Genomic DNA, 22,467 nt, shown 5'->3' with positions numbered 1-22,467 from the left:
AGACACCGAAATTGTAAATTCAGACTGGGTAGCTAGCTTTCATTAAAACAGAGTATTTATATAGCTTAATTGAGTCATTTTAACCTAATTCAAAGATTGGAACACTGCATATAAATTGCTCCTGCCTTGTTTAAAGGACGATTTTCACTTTTTAACCTCAGCTGAAGGATTTTTTGTCCTCCCTTGGATGAGAAGATATAACAACCTATAAAAGCCTTTCAAAAACCATTCTTAACCATCTTAAACATTCAACAGCCAAGCTTAAGACAAGACAATTCCTCTTAGTCCCTAAAAAAAAAAATCAAATTCTGGAGCAATGAGGTTTTCACCTGAATGCAGCATAATTTAAAATTAATTTAGTTTACAGATGAGAACTGAAGACATAACTCTTTTTACGTTTGCCAAAGTGAGAATAAATGCTCAAATGCTTCAGGCCAGCGAGTTTCCTCAAACCATTTCAGTTAAATAAACTTCAGCGTTTCGCAGTGTAGCTCCCAAAAGTGAGAGGCTGCAGATGAGCTGGAACACCAAATGGTATATAAATGGAAATAAATGCAAGTGCTCTGATGTGGGCGATATGGGCTTGAAGCTATAGACTGATAACTATATTTTCCTGTCAAAGCTGCTGAGAATCTGTGTCCGTATGCAATATCTTTACAGTTTTTTATATTTTCACACCAAAAAATAACAACGATGCAGAAGAGGAAGCAGCAGCATCTCTAAAAGACAGAGGGATGCAACCCACCTGTTTACTGGTCGGTAACAGTTAATTTACCAAAATCATTATTACTTTCCAATTACTGGAAATAAACAAATTGTTCAAGTAATATAGACCTTAATTGCAGGCTTTATAGTTTTACTGAAGCTGTGGTAAGTACAGCAGCCATAATCTGTAAATAGTTTCAATATCCTATTCTTCAGCATTTATAGAGCGATAATTTAATTGCATGTAGTGAATGCCATGATGGTTTATGTGTTTCTTCTACTTGAACAGCCTATTTTGAAAGGAAACCTTCGCATTGGATGCTCTGTTCATTCAGGATGTGACGTCATATCATGTGCTTCAGTTCTGCTGCAGAGCAGCACTAAAGCATAAAGGCTTTATCTATAAACCTTAAAATGAAGCTGCTGGTCACACAACATGTTTTTCGCATGTCAGACTGTGATTATTGTGAACTTTTTAGCGGTACATTTGAATTTTGTCAGAGAGTAACCTCCATCGTATCTGCAGTGGACAACTGGCTGTTATGTCTCGTATTAATAAAGGGACAATAATGAACTGATATCTCGGTCTAATCCTAATAACTAATCAATAAATGGAAAGCATCGAGTGTTTAAAAGGACAAACTGAATTTGGTGTCTCTGCCCAAGCTGAGTTGAAGCCAGCGGTTTCAAGTCTGTAGTGTAAAAGAGTCCAGCTGACAAAAAAAAACCCATAAGCCCTCAGTTTAGATCCACTGTAGAGCCACTGTCTGCTAGCGTATGCTGTTTGGACCTCCATCTCCCTCTCTCCCTATCCACTGAACCTCACTCACCCCTTCTTAGACTTTTGACACCGCTTCTTTGCTCTCTCTAACGCAAACACACCCAAACATGTGTGGATGTGCACACGTGCACATACACATACACACTCACACACACACACACGTACAGGTGCAGGCAATCGTGCAGATGCACACATGCACGCTGCGGTCAAAGGCGTCAGATCAGAGAGAGAGACAGAGAATTGTGGGTAACAGACTTAGCTAAACTGGCTTATGGGGCCTGGCCAAACCACACCAGGCAAATCCAATTCAACAACCAGCCTGTCCATAGGGAATGAGAGAGGGAGAGAGAGAGACAGACAGACAGACAGAGCGAGAGAGTGAGAGAGAGAGAGACAGAGCGAGGGAGGGAGAGAGAGAGTGGCGAGGAGCAGTGAGTTTGTATTTTATTGAAAAGGTATTCATGTCAAGTGAATACTTGAAATGAGAGAGAGAGAGAGAGAGAGAGTGAAAAAGAGAGGATTTTGAGAGTTTGTGATTCTCTGAATGGGCGTTGTGAAGTGAAAACTCCTGTGTGAGAAAAAGAGACGTTAGAGAGACATTGAAGGAACAAAAAATACAGACCGTAAGTATTTGAGAGTGAGAGAGGAGGAGAAAGAGAGAGAGAGAGAGAGGGAGGGAGAGAGAGAGATGAAGGTGGAGTCCATGTTGCTGCTTTGTGTGTTTTTACTGTTTCTCCCCAGAGACTCAGGATGAGAGAGATGAGAGGAAAAAGATGGAGAAAGGAGGGACGAGTGCTGGCCTTTGCTCAAACCAGCATCTTTAAATAAAGAGGAAACATTCACCTGCTCATCCATTCATTCATTCATTCACATATTAATTTGCTCACTCATTCATTCAGGTATTCATTTGCTTGTTCATGTATTCACACCCCTGTTCACTCATCTGTCCATTCATTCCTTCATCTATTCACATTCATTGACCCTCATTCATTCACTCACTCTTTCACCTGTTCACTGATGGACTGATGATTTTTTTCATTCTTTGACTTGCCTTTTTGTTCTCTAATGCACTCATTCACGTTCTTTCATTTGTTTGTTCGCTCATTCTTTCACCTGCTCATTTATTCACAGAATAATTCCCTCATTCATTCATTCATTCAATAAATTAATGATTATGTAATTATCTTATATTAATGTGATTATCTATCTGTCCAGTCCTTTCATATTCATTCACTGTTTTACATGCTCATTCATTCATTTACCAATTAATTCACTCATCTGTCCATTTTTTCATTTATTTATTCACTTCTTTCACTCACTCACTTACTCATTCATTTATTTATTCTTTCAACTGTTCATTCACTCAATCATGTGCTTATTCATTTGTTTTACACAATTGTTAATTCATTCACTCATTCATCTATGTGTCCATTTATTTATTCATTCACTCATTCATTCACCCACTCACTCACTCATTCATTTATTCATTCATACTGTCAGCTATTCATTCACTCATTCATCCATGCAATCACATGCTTGTTAATTTATCCATGGTTACTCATTAATTCATTCATTCTCTCACTCACTCACTCTATCTCACATGTTCTGTCATTAATTTATTCATTCGTTCTTTCACCTGGGCACTTATTCATTCACACAATCCCACACTTATTCATAAATTAATTGTTTTACATGTTTGTTCATTCATTCATTCATCTGTCCAATCGTTTATTTATTGATTCACTTTTTTCATTCTCTTAGTCGCTCATTCCCTGACTCACTCCTTCATGCTTTCATTTGTACATTCATTGTATGAACCGTTCCTTCACTCAATCATACATGTGTTCATTTATTTTTACACTCATTCATCCATTAATTAACTCATCTATCTATCTAATCATTCATTTATTCATTCAATCATACATGTGTTCATTGAGTCAGTGTTTAACATAATAATTCATTCATTCATCTATTAATTCACGCATGTGTCCAGTCATTCATTTTTCATTCATTCTTTCACCTGTTTATTCACTGAGTCATTCACTCAATCATGAGTGTGTTCATGTATTCATTGTTTAACATTCTAATTCATTATTCATTCACTCATCCATTAATTCACTCATCTATCTGTCCAATCATTCATTTACTCATTCACTTCACTTCACTCTCTCTCCACCCCCACCCACACCTCCCCTCCCCGCGAAATAACCACTTCATGTATTCATTCATCCACTGTCTGGATCTTCTTCTTCTCCTCTCATCACGTCTCGCACTTTAATTTCTTAAACGGCCGGCAGAGGTTTAACCCAGAGCAGCGGCCTGTCAGCAGCTCCGCCGTTTTTCCTCCCCCTGACACCCGCTACTTAAGCAGATAGCCTGAATTACCCCGGCACGGCGCGGCGCAGCTCGGCTCGGATCGGCACGGCTCGGCACGCACTTCACCCCCATCTGTCATTCGAAATTTCCGCTTGAACAGACACAGGCAAGCCAGGGGGACGAGGGGCCGTGGGTGTGATCCCACCGCCTCTCTCTCTCTCTCTCTCTCTCTCTCTCTCTCTCTCACACACACACACACACACACACACACACACAGGTTCAGCGACCAACAAGTAACAAACCCCAAGTTTTTAAACTCCCACAGGTTGTACAAACAAAACAACAAATCATGCAAAAAGGTGGGTGACCTTTGACCTCCAATAGCTAATCAACTGGAGGCAATGATATATAATATAAGTAAGATATGCCTTCATATATTTGCATCACTTTGACATATTTGCTAGGATGTGTAGTTTAAAATCATATCATGAACACTGCTGTGAGCCTAACACAGATGAGGAAACTGACTTTCGGTGGTTTGTCCTCCCCTTTACAACATATATGCATACCTTTTGTTTTTGTGCATGAAATTCTCCAAATTTTATCATTCTCGGCTGTACAAATATCACAGTCGAGCAGTAATTGCCTTTAGGAAGATTGTAAAGATACTGATACCATAGGAGATTAATAAACTGTAATCATTACTACAGAATACCATGTAGTGTGAGTGCATATTGTAAGATAATTGCACTGATACCATAGAACATTAAAACACACCATAAAGCAGGGCAAGGTGACTGTTTACAGTAAGTCGCTATTGATCAGCTAACACAGGTCGACTTTAAATCCCTTTACGAATATTATAGGAATATGAGATTTAAAAAATATCATAAAGCAAGTCACTATGGCAGTAACTCACTAGTGTCACTGTGAATCCCTTTAAGAATATTATAGGAATATTACACGGATATCATAGGATATTAAAAAAAAAAAAAAATCAAGGTCTCAGTCACTACTGTGTGCCACAAAAGACTCTACGTGACTTTTATGATTTTTCAGGAGGAATCGCGCAACATTATGTCAACAACTTCGGCCGACAAAGTGGGGTACATTTTAATCTTTTTTTCCCCTCTCATATCTATCACCTGTGCGGCCGAAGTTTCTCCCTCAGCCAAACTTGTCTGTACTGCTGTTTTCCCAACGTGGCCCCAGTCAGAGATCAATACCTCTGATCGATAGATGACCATGAATATTCCCCCCCGAAGGCGGCGGCGAGAGACGGGAGAGGAGACAGAGACAGACGGAGAGAAGAGGAGAGGAGAGCAGAGGAGACAGATGGGATGGAGGTCGGGATGGATCGTTGCGATGAATGAAAGAGGAAAAAAGAGGGGCGCCTCTGTGATGGATGTTAATGAGCCGCATTTCCCGCCTCCGATTTACGATGTTGTTTGCATTTTGGATTTTTTATGCGAGTATTTTTTTTTTCTTGCAATGTGGACGAATAAAACTATTGGACTGTCTTTTGGGTTTGATACATTTCTTTTTTAGGTGGGAGTCAGGAGAGAGGTTGCACCTTTTGGCGTGTGTAACCAACACGAAAATACGCACAAGTCGTCCAGTTTCACACTTAGGCTACAGTCTATGAATGTGAACTTGCCATCAAACAGGTGAAAAATTCTGCAAATGGGAGTGACATGATTCCACTTGTTTCTTATGCAGTTTAAGGAATTTATGCTCATTATCTCCAAACAAGGCTCGGCAAAATAACCCTGGATTCAAGGAAATCCTTGAGAGACGCTGATTTGCATTGGAGGCAAATAAAATGATCTCACCTCTTAACTGAAACTGTCACTTTTTTATGAAAAACAAACTGTAAAGACTGAATGTAACAACAGATGACATGTTGCTGTGCATTTCTTTTTGCTGCCCCTTAAAATATTTTTGTCATTCATTCAAAAGCTCGATACTGAAGGACAAGTTGTGTGATGTATACTATAGCAGTTAGAAGTATATTAGTGAATTTCAAAAAAAAATAATAATAATAATAATAACTACACACAACCTATCCTTACAAATTTATTGAATTGAGTGAAATATTGTTTGGGATGACACAAGCTGAACATCACCTGTTTTGTCTTTAGGATACATAACAGTTGCAACTAATATAAAGCAAAATAAGTTGTAATGTTTTGTCGTGTGTGTGTGTGTGTGTGTGTGTGTGTGTGTGTGTGTGTGTGTGTGTGTGTGTGTGTGTGTGTGTGTGTAGGTGCACGGTGAGGGAAAAGTGACCGGGGAAAGGCGTCTTGTCTTACCGGGGCTGGACCGTGGAGCCAGCGGGGACTTGAGTCTCCAGGCGCTGAAGTCGGACGCTGTTCTCTGAAAGACGAAGGGGACCGGCAGGGGGACAAACATGGTCCTCTGTCGACCTGGGGGACGTTTTTTTAAGTCTCACTTTGCTTCTCTCTTATCCGTCGTCCTTTCCTCGTTCTTCAGCCTTTCTTCGTTTGCTTTCCAGGTTTAAGGACAGCCGGCGATGTTTCAAAAAGACGCTTTGGATGCTTGAGAAAAGAGACTTGGGCTATTTGTTTTGCTTTTCCTCTATATGGATGGAGCCTGTGCCTCAGAAAATTCACATCTTTTCTTTTTTGGTTTTGCCTCTAGATCACGTATGGATGGATACCGTGGTCCCCTTGCTCGTGTTTCTTCAAAGTCAACTAGTCCCACACACAGAGAGCGGTATAGGCACGGCGCACAACGTCGGCTATTTGGATTCTGGAGGAAAACACGAAGCTACCGATGGTCATCCATGAAAGTGAACGCTCTGCTGGGCTGGAGAGTACATATGCCGGCACCCATATGAATGTAGACGTGTTTCTGGTGCTCTCCTCTCAGCTGCTCTCCAGCACAGACACAATTATCTCCATGCACTGTGTCCAGACAGTTGTGCGTAAAGATCGCAGTGGCTCTCTTTCTCTCCCTCTTTCTCTCTTTCTCTGCGCCTCGGTCGGGTTTGCTTTGGTTTAGAATGAGAAAAGACAGATTTCTCCTCCTGGACTGTCATGAAAAAAGTCTCCCCCCTGTCTCTCACACACACTGTCCACTCGTGTATCCTCGGTATGGAGAAAACGGGGGTGGAATTTGGCCGTGTACGACTGGAGTTGACGCTTTTTGGTTATCTGAAAGATTTGGTTAGTAGCTGGCTGGTCTGCTGACGGATCCATGCACACGAAACATCTGCGCAATAATATAACGTAAAAACATTATTTGGTAAAAAATAGAAATAATCAAATAATAAAGTAAGGCTACGCAGGCACCTCCTGTCTGACTTTCGCTCCTCCCTCTCCTCCTCCTCTCTCTCGCTCCCTCTCTGTCTATCTCTCTTTCTCTACCGCGGGCCGCTAATTAAAACACAATCAATTGATAAATAAATAAAGAAATCCATAGCAAAAAAATACAGCTGTCTTCTCGCTTCCTCCTCCACTCGAACGAAAAGAAGATACAGAAAGGAGCACGGTACCCGTTTCTTTTTACGCGGTAATGTCTTTTCTTTGGCTGTGCTCCGCCATCCGCCGGTGTGAGCGTATCTCTCTCTATGTGAATGTGTGTGTGTGTGTGTGTGTGCTCGCGTCTCTGCGTCCCCCAGTTTATTTTGGGAACCCCGGTGGTTTTCGTCCGACACCGCGCTGCCTGAACGCACTCTGGCACGGCGAGGCGCTCCAGCCGGGAGAGAGACAGTGATACCCAGCCCCTTTTCTGCCCCCCTTTCTCTCTCTATCTATCTATCTCTACCCCCCCCCCCCCCCCCCCCCCCCCCCCCACACACACACACACACACACACACCCTTCCCTCTCCCCTCCTCCCTTATAGGCAAAATATTTTTGCATACATTTTACCATGTGCTGACAAAACACATTTCTGAATCTTGCATCTCATGTCCTTATGTTCATGCAATAAACTGGGGGTTAGGGAATAAAAAACACAAAAATTAACAATATTTATTAAATGCATTTAGCCCATGATATATTTTCCTATGAACTAATATTTCTTCTATCGTAAAATATACGTGTTCATCCAAGGTTATGTCAGAGTCCGTGGTGTGCATATGCCCCCTCCCCCCTGTTTGGGTACTAATCCCAAACATGAGGAGCCCGGGTCCAGCCAATTGATCTTCTGATTACCTCATTATAATGAGGCCAATAATCACATCATCGCCGGCCGGCCGAAAATCGATCGCCTTTTCACAATGTGAGGACATGAATTCAGGGAGGAGGGAGGGAGGGGGGCTTTGATCTATATTTCAGCAGGTGGATTCCTCTCTCTCTCTCTCTCTCTCTCTCTCTCTCTCTCTCTCTCTCTCTCTCTCCCTCGCTCTCTCTCTCTCTCCCTCTCTCTCATAGATTTAGCCTACCTGTGTCTAGCCTATGCAAGGTCACCTGCAGCACTGAGCTCAACTTAAGTTTTTTTTTTCTTTTTTTCTCACATGGGTGAATAATCAAAGCTTCAGAGCTGCAGGTATTAGTAATTATTTTTGGTTTTGCTTTAAGTGTGTGTGCGTAAAATGTAATTTGAGCTGAACCGGAGGGGTGGGGGGGTTTTACAGCTGTAAAGCTGTGTTGTTGGTGTGTGTGTGTGTGTGTGTGTGTGTGTGTGTGTGTGTGTCCCAGGATAGATGCTCGGTCATCATACACCTCCACACTCCCTCCTCTCCTCTGCTCTCCCCACACGTCTGTCAGATGTAAAGCGACAATCTGTGCTACGCATTTACACTCAAGATTATTGCCAACATAGATTTTTTAAATAGAAAAATCTATACGCTAAACATCGCAGTCAATAGGAGAAAATCGAAACATCTCTCTCTCTCTCTCTCTCTCTCTCTCTCTCTCTCTCTTTCCCTCTGTGTGTGTGTCTCTCTCTCCATACACTCAGAGGTGGGACTGCGCTGTTAATGAGTTATCGATCAATTATGGCTCTCATATCTGGAGAGGCCTTGGGCTCTGTGCCAATGCTAATGACTAAAACGTAGTGAGAGAAAGCAAACGTCGAACACAAAATATCTGATGGATAAACGTCATCAGGGGTCTTGATCAGCTGGCTGACTTCTGCGTTACAGCTAGGCCCACAGACACCTTATACCACAACTACTGTTACTACTGTTACTACTGTTACAGATATTACAGATACTACAGATGTTACAGTTCAATTCAGCTGAATTCAATTCAGTTCAGTTCAATTCAATTCAAAATTCAATTCAATTCAGTTCAGTTCAGTTCAATTCAATCAGCCCAATCCAAAGGCTTTATTGGCTTATAATGCCAATACAGCTACTGCTACTATTACAACTGTTAGGCTACTGATGCTACTACAGCTATAACTGCTGCTAGTGCCACTGTTTAATGATACAACAGGCCTAGAGCTACTACTATTACTACTACCACCACCAGTACTACTACTACGACTACTTCTACTACTACTGATACTAATATAGCCACTACTACAGCTAACTGCTGTTACTATTACTACCATTAATACTAGCTACTGTGACTATACTGCTACTACTACAATCATTATTAATTCTACAGCTACTCCTACTAATACTACTACTACTGCTCCTGCTGCTACAGATACTACACTACTACTACTATTACTACTACTATTATTATTACTACCATTGATACCATAGCTACTGTTATTAATACTACAATTACTATTGCTAATACTACAACAACTACTACTCTTCCTACTCCTACAACCTGTACTGCAGCTACTACTACTACGACTACTGGCCTACTGCTATTACTACTAACATGCTACTAATGCTGCCAATACAACTGTTTCTACAACCACAACTATGCCTACTTGTATTTGTACAGCTACTACACCATTATTAGAACTACGTCTGCTACAATCATTGCTGCTAATACTATTACTTCAACTATAAGGTCCACTGACACTATTGTTGGCATCACTACTACCACTGCTACTATTACTGCCACTACCAACAGTGCTAGCCTAATAATGCTATCACTGTATGTCTGGATTAATCAGCATTACCACTGCTACTGTGTTACTTCTATTGTTAGTACTGCTGGTATCACTAATAATACACGTGGCTTGTATTACTACTGCTAACACAGCTGCTACAGCTACTTGTAGAGACATTCCTGCTACTATTAGTAGTACCATCACTGTTACTCTTTACTTGAGTCTCCTAACTAACATCGCTTGCATTAATATGGCTGCTGCTGCTACTAAACTACAAAGCTGCCTTAATACCTACTGGTACTAATACTAATTCTGCTCTGCTATATATTACCATGCTGCAACTACCACAGCTACTAATACTATTCATACTACTTCTATATTGCTATTACCTCTACTGCTCCTGCCATTACTACTAGTATTGCTACTACTACACTCTGGTACTACTTAATGATACAAGGATCACTAGTGTTATTGCAACTGCTGTTATCACTACTAATAGGCTACTAGTATCCAGTATCACTGCTACTGCACCAATACTACTACAGCTTTAATATTATTACTAAAGCTAACAGCACTATAATACTACTAGTACAGTTGCTATTGCTCAAGCTACTACGACTACAGATATTACTACAATGAGTGCCACTGCTACTCCTGCTACAACTATTACTATAAGTGTGCTTCCTACATTGCAGGCCATTTCCGTTACCTGCTGTAGCTTTTGAGTTCATCTATGCATAGACACACGTCACATCACAAAGGAGAGGTGCCCCCCACCCCTCCCACACACACACACACACACACACACACACACACACACACACACACACACCCATCCCCTACTCCCCACTGACAGATGACATCTGCATGTCCGACAAGCAAGAGAGGGAGGAGAAGGAGGAGGAGAGGAGGAGAAAGCTGCATAAAGAAGCGACCGGTTGTCCTTCAAGAGCCCCCCTCTCCAGATGAGGACAAGTGCAGAGGAGCCCCGATCCAAACTCCTTCCAGACAAAAGCAATTATTTCTTGTAGAATATAGTGTGTTTTGTGCGTCCATCGCAGGAGGGGAGGAAGGTGTGCAAGGATTTGAAGGAGAGGTGAAGAATATGACGCGCGGCGGGCCTCATCAATAGCAATATGTTTTCTTCCCTTCTCTAATATCTATCTTTTTAAAAACGCTCTCCAACCTGCTGGGTGGCTAGTTTGTTTGACACTGTGGGCTTATAGGCCATACTGGATGTCTGCTCAGCTACACACACACACACACACACACACACACACACAGCAATATTAAAGAGCAAAAACCAGCCTCTCCATGTTACCTTTCTGTCTGCACCTGTTGTTTCTCAGTCTATCCCTCAAATTAAAGTGCTACACTATTTACAACAGCATTTAAATTTAATTTTCATAATACTGGTTGACTGCTCTTTTTGTCTTTTCAGCTCATAATGAGACCCCTTATACACCTCATACACACATATTAAATAAAAGTCTAAAATTAAAGCAAATGTTTATTATCATGTACAGTATGTCCCTTCAATAGATTGTGGTAAAGCTTTTTTATAAAGAGTTATCATTTAAGCATTACAGTAGATTATATTTTGGAAGACTGCACAATTTTTACAATAAAAAAAAAACAACAACAAACAAACAAACATACCCTGAGAAAAACCCCCAAATAAACTAAGTGAACACATCATTTTCAGCGCAAGCAGTCTATTGCAGAATTAGATCTTATTGCTTTCTAACTCGCCCCTCTGTGTGTGTGTGTGTTTTGTGTGTGTGGTGTGTGTGTGTGCGAGTGTGCAAGAGAAAGAGAGTTCATTGTTAAATGGCAGTGTCATGTTGACAAACGAGTTGGTTGAATTAAATTCTCCCTCATCAATAACAAGGGGGGCCAATCAATACTAGCTTACAATTATATCACCACCTACTGCTCTGCTACCGCTGTAACCATACAGACACACACACACACACACACACACACACACACACACACAGACACACACCACACACACACACACATACACACACACACACAGATAGAGAGAACGAGAGAAGAATCATTACCCAGCTATAACACAGGGCCTAATAAACACAAAAATACTCACACAGGCATGTACACACACTCACACACACACACGCACACACACACACACACACACAAACATGCGCACACTCAAAGGTAGGAGGAATCATTACCCAGCTGTAACATGGACCCTAATAAACGCAAACACACACACACACACATGCACACACCTCCCTTTCCTCCCCAAGCCACCTCCACACACACACACACACACACACACACTTTACGTACACATTATTTTTACCATCTGACATTTTATCTACTTCCACCATCTCCTTCTCCCTCCCTCCCCCCTCTCTCTCTTTCTCTCTCTCTCAGTCACTCTCTGTGTCTCTCGCCCTTTCCTCTTGACTAAGTGATCAATGCTGACAGATTGTCAATAGGCCGGTCCGGCCCTGCCAATATCCCTCCTACATATCCATTATTCCTCTTAAGGCCGCCGAGGACAAACGCAGAAAAGAGTAAAACACGACGCCGTCGATACGCCGCCTCAATGTGATCACTGCACACGAAGCGGATCAATGCTGTTGCTTACAGCTCATGAGCTCGCCTCCCATCTGTGGAGCGCCGGAGAAGAATCACAGTTTGGCGTGGAAATCGGTTTGTGAATACGCATTTTTCTTCCCCCGGATGAGCCCCCGCGCTCTTATCTATATAGGCGGGGGAACGTTTTCATGTATATTCGCTCTCATTTCACGCATAATTTTATTCCGACTTTGAAGATATTCTGCTCCTGTGTGTTCGCCTGTGTTCATATTTCACACGTGTTCTGCATCCTGTTTCATCCCGGCTTGGTTCTAATGGATTTAAGATGTAAAACGCACTAAGGTATTAGAAAGGGGGGGCCAGCGGGGCACCAAATACTGAGTTTCTGCTGCTGGTCCTTCTATCTATACCACACACACTACATTGTGTGCATGTAGGTACAGTTACTGCATACCTACACTCACACAGCCACACATATGCACACACACATACACACATGCATTTACCTATACATCAACACACACAAGCACAAAATTCATGTGCATGCATACAGGAGCACGGCCATGCAAACACACCATTACATGAAGAAGGCACGAAATCTCCTAACCACACACATACATTCGTGTGTACACACTTAGTAGCACATGCATGCAAACACTGTAGCATGCATGAGCACACGTAAAGTTTACACACACACACACACACACACACACACACATACACACACACCTAGAGCCTCTAGCTGGTTCTTGTGTCCAGAGAGGCCCGAATAGCTTAGCTTAGCACAAATGCAGCATCGAGGCTCGAGGTAATGCCAATGACATGGATGGAGCTATCCAGCCCATGCAGCCTGGAGTGTGTGTGTGTGTGTGTGTGTGGACTGCAGACATGGGGGGAGATGAGAGTCTTAAACACTGAGAGGATCAGACCCAGCTCTCCTGGACACCATGGAATATACGATCAAGAGAGGACTCTGTGTGTGTGTGTGTGTGTGTGTGTGTGTGTGTGTGTGTGTGTGTGTGTGCGCGCGCGTGTGTGTGTGCGTGCGTGTGTGTGTGTGTGTGTGTGTGTGTGTGTTAGGGCAACCCCTCCCCCCAAAAAAGACGTCCTCCCAAAGAAGGTATGCTGCTGCTGTGCAGAAGTTGCATGTCAGAAAAAAAATCATTCAATATATTAACATAAATTCTGTAAGAATCACAAATTTCCTATGATTTGAATTTCAAAATTTAAATTATTTGATGTTGAAAATATTTAGAACCTGAAGAGTCAAACACAAAGATGTATTACTTTTTATATCACTGCTGTAATATTCAGCCAAAAATCAATATTGGGAAGCCCTACTGTGTGTGTGTGTGTGTGTGTGTGTGTGTGTGTGTGTGTGTGTGTGTGTGAAACGCCCATTTGTACACGAGCACCACAATACAATACACAGACACACAATCAAAGATTCCAAAGATTCTTCAAGACACAGTCCATTTCTCTCTCTCTCTCTCTCTCTCTCTCTCTCTCTCTCACACACACACACACACACACACACGCACACAAATACACTTCTCTTTTGAGACCTGTATTTTATTCACACACACCCTACAGTATCTTTTCTTGTACTACATAAACACCATCGACTAAAATCTCAAACCTCTTTTCTCTGTCTCAATATTTCCTCTACCTGCCTCTCTCTCTGTCTCTCTCTCTCTCTCTCACACACACACACACACACACACACACACACACACACTCACGCACACACACAAACACACACACACACACACACACACTCATGCGCGCGCGCGCACACACACACACACACACACACGCTGCTTTCACATTGGCTGTGGCTGAGTGTGCTGTGCATGGAGTGAGACAGTGTGTGTGCGCACATGTGTGTGTGTGTGTGTGTGTGTGTGTGTGTGGGTAGATTTAGAAGCCGGGATCAATGAGAAATGTAGAAATCAATGCACTTAGCAGTGGGAAATCAATGGGGCCTAATCGGGATGCCAATGGCACAAGTCAAAACAATTAAGAAGGAAGAAAAATGTTTAACAACCCCCTCCCGTCGCTCTCTACTGCTTGCACACACACACACACACACACACACACACACAGAGCGAGAGAGAGAGATAGAGAGAGAAAGGGAGAGGAGCTGTTGGGAGAGGAAACTGAAATCAGACATTTGGATATGAAATATATTGAATGTTTTACCAGCAATGCTGCAGGTTAAGATAATCTGAAAAAAGTTGGACGCAGGACAAAAGACGAGGGAGAAAAAGGAACAGAAGAGGACAAGTCATGTGATGTGACTATACATGTACATGTGTGATTCAACTTACACACATACACACACACACACACACACACACACACACAGATAGCAGTTTGCTGGTCAAAGGAATATTAGTAGTTTCTTACTCAAACAGAGCTTTAAACTTTAATAATAAACCTGGAACTTGATATAATAATAATAACAGAAAAATGTACAGGGTATATTAATATACTATAGCATTTACTGTAATATTTAAGTAAACATAACCTTTCTCAGTAATATTGTTTTATTTTGTCTTTCTGATCATTATGAAACAATTCAGTCTCTGCCGGGCCTCGTTATGATTCATTGCTAATTCTACATGAAATTTAAACTAAATGTTAAAAATCAAAAAGGTTAAAACAAGTGTTATGGTGTTTGTTGCCGTCTCCCCACTCATTTTGCCTGAACTTGACAGCGACAAACCTGCTTTTAGGAATTCAAATCAACATTAGATTTGGAATAAGAAAATGTACATTATCAGTACAAGTGTGAAAATTCAGCAAGAAAAATCAATATTAATCTAAACTGATTTTCTAATCTGAATCTTTCCCATTTCATCTCATGTTACAGTATCATCTCAGCTGTTTTTTCAGTGAAAGCATCACACACACTGTAGCTTCTGGCTTGTTGGTCAGAAGAGCAATCAGCACTATTCAGCTCTCTTTATTTAGTATCGACTTCAGTTTTTGCTCTGCACCTGACCTGAGGTATATTTCTGTTTGGGATGTGCATGCACTATTTCCTGAGTCAGAGGGCCAGCTGGCCACGCACAGAAGAGCATAGGCTGGGCAAATGAAGTGTCACTCATCGTTCATGTTATATTTATATCCCTCACACATCAATAAAAAGATCTGTCAATCAAAACGTTCTCAGATAAAATCAAGTAAAAATAAATAAATAAAATATCCCAAATGGAAAAAAAAAAAACAATAATAACAATGATAATAATAAACTAAATGAAATGTTATGTGATCACCATCCATCTTAATCAATCTTAATGTAATGCACAGGCTGCACTTTTTTTCAGTTGCCTCCCAAAAGTAATGAAAACTGTCAAAAAAAAAAAAAAAAAAATTCCTCCACAGAACTAAAAAAAAAAAAAAAATGACTGAAAGTTATGACATCACACTCAATTATAACGGATATGTAATGTTTAATATATACATATACATAAATGCTAAAATAAACGGTAGGAGTGAGGGAAAAAGGGAGAAGGGTAATGGTGAGCCAGAGAGAAACAGAGAGAGAGATATTGAGAGACGCTAAGAAAGAGAAGGGATTGAGGGCGAGAGAACAAGACAAACAGAGAAAGAGGGAGAGAGAGAGACAGGGAGAGACAGACTGAGGAACTGAGAGTATATAGATGTATACAGTATGGTTGCATGCCGTAGCACTGCAGTTGTGTGTGTGTGTGTGTGTGTGTGTGTGTTGCGGGGCGGTGCTGGGGTTGATTTGGGGCCAATCAATAGCAGCAGGCTCTCGGACGACCCCTGGGCTCCTCTTGGCCCGGCTGGCAGGCTGGAAATCAATGGGCCGGGCCAATAACTCAGGCTAGTGTGTGGATTAGTGAACTGTCAACTAATCAGGGAGTTACTGAATCTGACACCACGGCTATTAACCTATCGATATGACACTTGGCACCGACACGCACACACACAGATAGAGAGAGAGATATATATGTATCAATGGACACACACACACACACACCTACACACACGTGAAGACACATGAGAATGCCTGAATGCGCCCACACGTTTACTTGCACGCTTGCACTCTCACTCACCCACACTTGCTGAACGGTATAGATATTGACGTACACTTGTGCAGAAGCATGTGCTGTATGTGTATGCATGTAGACAATATGTACACACACACACACACACACACACACACACACATACACAACTGGTGTGACAAAAGAGGTCATGTGTAACAAACTGCCTGGAAAGGAAACAGAATCTATCAGAAATTAAGAATAAATGAAGCTAATGTAATATTTGCTTGTTGTCTAGGGAGAAATGACACATGAAAGCAAAATAAAAACTCTAAGATCAGACAAATAGCTTATTTTCCTCCTTCTCTGCTGCCATCTGGATTCCTGCACCACGTTGTGGATTATTCATGTATATTGCTGTATTGTGACAAAGTATATGTCCCTCTCGAAAAGAAATTTAGAAAGGGATTTTACTTCTCAGTGCTTGAATGAATAAACACAAATTTAAAGAGGTTGGCATGGTGTTACTGAGTGTACAATATGAAGAGCTTCATTCAAAATGTTACCTAAATGTTACTTACTTAAACAATTTGGGACAAAATGGCTGACTGAAATTCACTCACAGTTGATATCAAAATCACAGATGATTCCACTCTAAAACGCAGAATTATATAGTGAGGAAAGGTTTTAAGACGATTCTGAGCTTTCATTTTCATTTTTAATGGGCAAAATGTAAATAAATAAACCACTAACTAAAAAAAATAGTTAAGTTAAATGTAAAAAAAATACAGCGCAAAAGCCATGTGTAAATAGCTTACTATATGACACATTTTAGGTTGTGAGCTGAGCTATGATCTCCAGCTGGTGATCAAACAACCACCAATATCAGCAAAAATAAACCATACTTTAAGAAAAAATGCTGCTTTATGCCTTTTTCCCTTAAAACTTCTTGCCCTTTCTCTTGTAACCTAGACCAGTTTTATAAAGTAACTATGAATTTAAATCATGTGAGCACAGGTGAGTAAACTCTACTCTTCAAATAAGAAGAGGCACAGGGTTTATGTGGCTTTGGCCTGCACTACATCCCTGATTCGAGCCACTTAGCTGAAGCTTTTATCCAGAATTCATATCCACACTTCTTGGTGCTTCTTTAATATGTAAACTCCCCCTGCCTTTGATATTCTCATGTTCCTCCAGTGTGGGACTACCGGCTTATTCTGTGTCATGGGCACTGGTTCGTTTTACATTATTCTCTTCTATTCTTCTGTGCTTTTCTACTTTCTTTCTTTTTTTTTTTTTTTTTAAGGCAAAAGGAGATTATATTTGGGGGGTAATTCCATTGAAACTGCTCTGAAATAACTTGACTTGGCATGTGCCTATACAAGGCTCCACAAAAGGCTCTAGGAATACTATTCAGTAATGGGGTAAAGCAAGTGGAGAGGAGGGACAAAAAGCATCTGGGTGAGTGTGTGTGTGTGTGTGTGTGTGTGTGTGTGTGTATTACAAGAACAACCGAGATGAAGGAGAAGAGGGAGAACAAAATCACCTGAGAGAAAATACGTCTGCCACAGGAGAAAAAAAAACAAACTAAAAACAAAGAAAACGAAAAAATAGGAGAGAAGAGAAGAGAAGAGAAGAGAAGAGAAGAGAAGAGAAGAGAAGAGAAGAGAGAAAACAAAACAGGACTGAAACACAAAATAGACAGAAATTAGTGACAATAATGCAGGTGATGGGAAGAGAAGAGGCCAAAGAAAGAAAGAAACAGCAAGAAAAGAAAACAACAGGACTCATAGAGGAGGAAAGGGTCCAGAAAGAAGAGGAGGAGGAGGAGGAGGAGGAGGGGAAGACGAAGAGAAAGAGGTGGGTGTGGGACTGAGACTGCCGTCCAATGATAAGAGCCAGAGGAAGAAAGACAGAGAGTGAGAGCAGGCTGAAAGAAAGAGGAATCAAGGCAGGTTACAGCATTACAGCCACCGAGAGAAAGGAGAGGGTGGGAGGGGGTGTAGAGGTGTGTGTGTGTGTGTGTGTATGTCGGGGAGGTGGAGGGGGGGGGGGTCCAGGGGCCTCCCACACACTCCGGATTAGGAAACATATGCAGTGGAGTAGCGAGGGATTAGGGGGTGAACGAGAGCTCGAAAAGGAAAAGAATGTTTTTGGGGAGGAGAGGAGGGGCGAAGGGGAGGGATGGAAACACAAGTGCTCTGCCAGGCGTATTTCCACCCCGCTTTCATCCTCCCTTCCCTCCCTCCCTCCTCCACCCTCTCACCTTTATCTTTGAACCTCTGGGATGAGGAGGCCGGTGTGCATGGAGAGAGAGAGAGGGGGAGATGGTGGATGGAGAGGAGAGGAGGCGGCTCGCTGGCGCTGTCCGCTGATGGTGGTCATCTGCTGCAATCACAAGAGCCACATTTTGGCACACTGTTAAAAAAAATGTCGCTTTGATGCCGATGCACTCGTGTAGACAACAAGAAAATACACCACCATTCATTCATCCTGTTTTTCTAAATGTTGTTTTCTCAAGTCTGCCCCCCACTTCCGAGACAAACGGGTATAGTGACGCTCCTAAATGTCGGTACACAGCAAAATGCAGCAAAAACGATAAAACCATAAAAAATGGTGTAAAAACAAAAGTAAACATATTAAAACACATGAGATATACAAGAAAATGTTAAAAACATTGAAACTGCAGGTAACAGCACTCTATAGCAGCACTCACATATTTATGCAAGTCAAATAATGTAAATTTGAGGCTTATAAAGAGCAACAAGTACATCTGAAAAATATTTCTGGGAGTCAATTCAAGTGTCAATTAATGGAACTGAGAAAGCCTTCAAGACCCTCGCTCACACATTCACAAACCACCGCCATGTCAGACGAAGTGTATGGCGTTGGCTGTGTCCGGATGTGTGTATGTGTGTGTGTGTGTGTGTGTGTGTGTGTGTGTGTGTATGTGTGTGTGTGGGTGTGTGTGTGTGTGTTGGGTGGAGGTCACAAGTCAAGGTCAGGTGATAATTTGCCAGAAAGCTACGCAGAGTTGGAGAGAAATGATATGAAGGCACAGAGGAAAAAGAAGAGAAAGCAGAGGCAGAAAAAGAAGAAGAAGAAGAAGAAGAAGAAGAAGAAGAAGAAGAAGAAGAAGAAGGAGGAGGAGGAGGAGAAGGAGAAGAAGAACAAGAAAAGATGAGAACAGGACTACAGTGATTTCTTCTCTGTTTTCTCCCTGTTTGTCTCTTCTTTCTCTTCTCCACCTGTGTTCTCTTTCCCATTTTTAATTTATTTTTTGGTTGTTGTTTTTTTTTTCTTTATGTTTGGTGGTTTAAAAAAATCTATCAAGATTTATGGGACACTGTGTGAATAACTGGACTACAATTTGAACAGAAAGACACACACATGCACACACACACATGCAGACAGTGACACACACACAGTTTTCATTTTATACACTATAATGACACAACTACACAGTGCTTCTGCTCTCACCTTAATATCCATCAAATTTCTCCCTCCTCTGTCTCTTCATAACCGGTGCGAAAGACACTTCAAACGGATATGAACAAACACACACACACACACACACACACACACACACACACACACACACACACAGTTTTTATTGAACAATTGACACAATATTTCAATTGTGCGTTTCTGTGCTCACCGTAATGTCCACCAAATTTCTTCTCCCTTCTCTCCTTCCCCTTATCCTTACACACACACACACACACACACAGACACACACATAAACACACACACACCCGTCTCAGAGAGGTCAAGCTACGGCAGATGAGGTCAGCCGTCTGGGATGAATTTGACCTTTGACCTGGAGGGCTTGATCGCCCGCTCGCATCCTAACCAGCTGGACAATGAGCCAGCCCATCGACCACTGCTGTGTGCCTCTGTGTGTGTGTGTATGTGTGTATGTGTCTGCATGTTTACCTCTGAGTGTGTGTTTATCTGTGTGTATGCCTGTATTACATTCTGTTTGTGTATAAATGTGGCAATGGGTGTCTCTAAGTGTGCTTTTATTTCTCATTGTGCATGTGCTTAGCTTTGTGAGTGAGTGTGAGTGTATGTGTGTGTGTGTGTGTGTGTGTGTTCATACAGGGTTACACTGCTTGTTACCGCTGCCGCACAACAGCACGCTATTGATCAGACTGGGGTCACTGATCGAAAACTCCTGTCTTTAGTCTTTCCTATCATTTCTCCATCACTTCCTGCCTTCTTCCTTATTTGGGGTTAATATCTCATTAACTGCTATTATCTCCACGCCGGTCGCCACAGCAACCACATTCAGGACGTGAACCGCCTGCATCCTCCAGATCAGACAGGCAATGACCAGATTATTGGAAATCAATCCAGGGGAGTTACTATTTCCCTGACCCCCCTAACTTCATTTCCACTATTGGGCGAGGTTCTTCGGTCAGATGTCGACTGCCGTAATGTTTACACAGATGTCAATACACACGCAGCGGCCAGAGTCGATATGCAATGAGTGTTTATGATTGTGCTTTATCATTTGGAGTCCATAAATCAGACACCGCTCCTCGGCAAAAGGGAAGGCAGCCTGATCACAGGAGTGGAAATCAGTTACACGGATTAAAACACTCAAAGAGTTGTTTCTTATTTTATGAATCTATATTTTCTCCTTTATTGCCTCTTGTGCCATTTTCATTTTGATATCAATTTATCAAGCATAACAGACACAAATAAACAACAACAACAAAAAACCTACTTGGTTACCAGTGATTTTGGAATGAAATAATTTGAAAAGTAGTGAATTTCACGTTGATGATAGGGAACCACAGGGGGTAGAAGCAGGTTTGTAGGCGATTGGCCACTATGTCTTATCAGCCGCCGGACAGTCCTGATCCTTATTATCTACGGAGCAAATGGAGGAAAAATGTCTAACAGCTCAGTGCTTCAGCTTTGCTACACAGCTAAGACTTTTACTGTCCCAGTATTTCTACAATTACACAATTCATCCATAAATATCAGCTTGATAACAAGGCTGAACTGAGCTGCTTCCATGCATTTACTTTTGGTTAATGTGATCTGGATTAACCTTGAATGACATGTTGGCCAACATAATGGATTAAATAAGGTGGAAAAAATAGCTAATAGACATTAGTTCAGTGCATGTGCCTTGCAGTATAATTGACCTCTTTTTTTTTTTTTTTTTTTTTTAACTGTATTTCTACAATTGTACAAGCATGCACAATGGCTGGTTTAATTAGCTGAATTGTTTTGCTTTGTTGGTGCGTTTAGAGTCAAGTAGATATCAGCCATGAGAAACTTATAATCACATGTACCTAATTATCCAGGTAGCAGCAAGGAAAAATACCAGGTAGCCTGTAGTTAAATATCCGAGCTTTAGTGGTAGACCATTACATTATTAGAAGCTTAGTATTTTAAAATTTGTATCAATTCCTCCATAATGATTTAAAGGGTTTAAACAATGAAAATTATTTGTTTTCCTGGATAGAAATACATTTGGCAGAATTAAAATGACTTGTGACAGGTAACTTGAGTTCATATGTGATGTGAAATGAACCTGAAATCACACTGCCACAGAAATACATGCAAATACTTGCATGCAGAAATTATGAATGTGCTTTATTATTGTTTTCTATTTATAATCAGTCTAAATAGCCATTGTTGATCCTACTTTTGATTTGCTGTGTGAGTCAGGACATGTGTGATTAAAATGGACTAAAAACAAAACATTTCTGAATGACTTTGCATTAGACTGCTGTGTTTTTTATGTCAGAAGAAAGAGGGTCTGTTTTGTGCTTACTGATGATTAAAACGGAGCAGGGCTGGAGGTGGGGGTGATGAGTTGTGGTAATGGCGGAGTGGCCAGCTGACCTTTGACCCTGGGGTCATGGTGCCGGTCTGGCTCGCGGGGCCACGGCGACAGACGCTCCGCACAAATTGATGAAAAGGCAGCGGAGTCTGTAATAAAACCAAACAGGCTCCGTCACCAAATAATCACATAATGGCTGTAATGACAACAACGACATGCTTTTCCACAGTGCTCCGGCAATTAGGCCATGATCAGGAGAGAAGTGTGTGTATGTGTGTGTGTGGCT

The 22,467-nt window shown here is 41.6% G+C and overlaps 1 protein-coding gene across 1 annotated transcript in view; it reads right to left on the bottom strand.

Moving 5' to 3' along the window:
• pou2f2a (POU class 2 homeobox 2a) overlaps positions 1–6,214 on the bottom strand; it is a 76,814-nt gene extending 70,600 nt beyond the window's left edge. The window contains exon 1 of the mRNA XM_030063991.1: positions 6,115–6,214. Within this exon, the coding sequence (XP_029919851.1) occupies positions 6,115–6,214 (100 nt within the window). The remainder of the gene's footprint in view (positions 1–6,114) is intronic.
• Positions 6,215–22,467: the final 16,253 nt, after the last annotated feature.

This window comes from Myripristis murdjan, chromosome 11 (genome assembly GCF_902150065.1).
Source record: "Myripristis murdjan chromosome 11, fMyrMur1.1, whole genome shotgun sequence".
Lineage (NCBI taxonomy): Eukaryota > Metazoa > Chordata > Actinopteri > Holocentriformes > Holocentridae > Myripristis > Myripristis murdjan.
The sequence above is the reverse complement of the archived record's forward strand: the minus strand, read 5'-3'. Positions and strand labels throughout refer to the sequence as shown.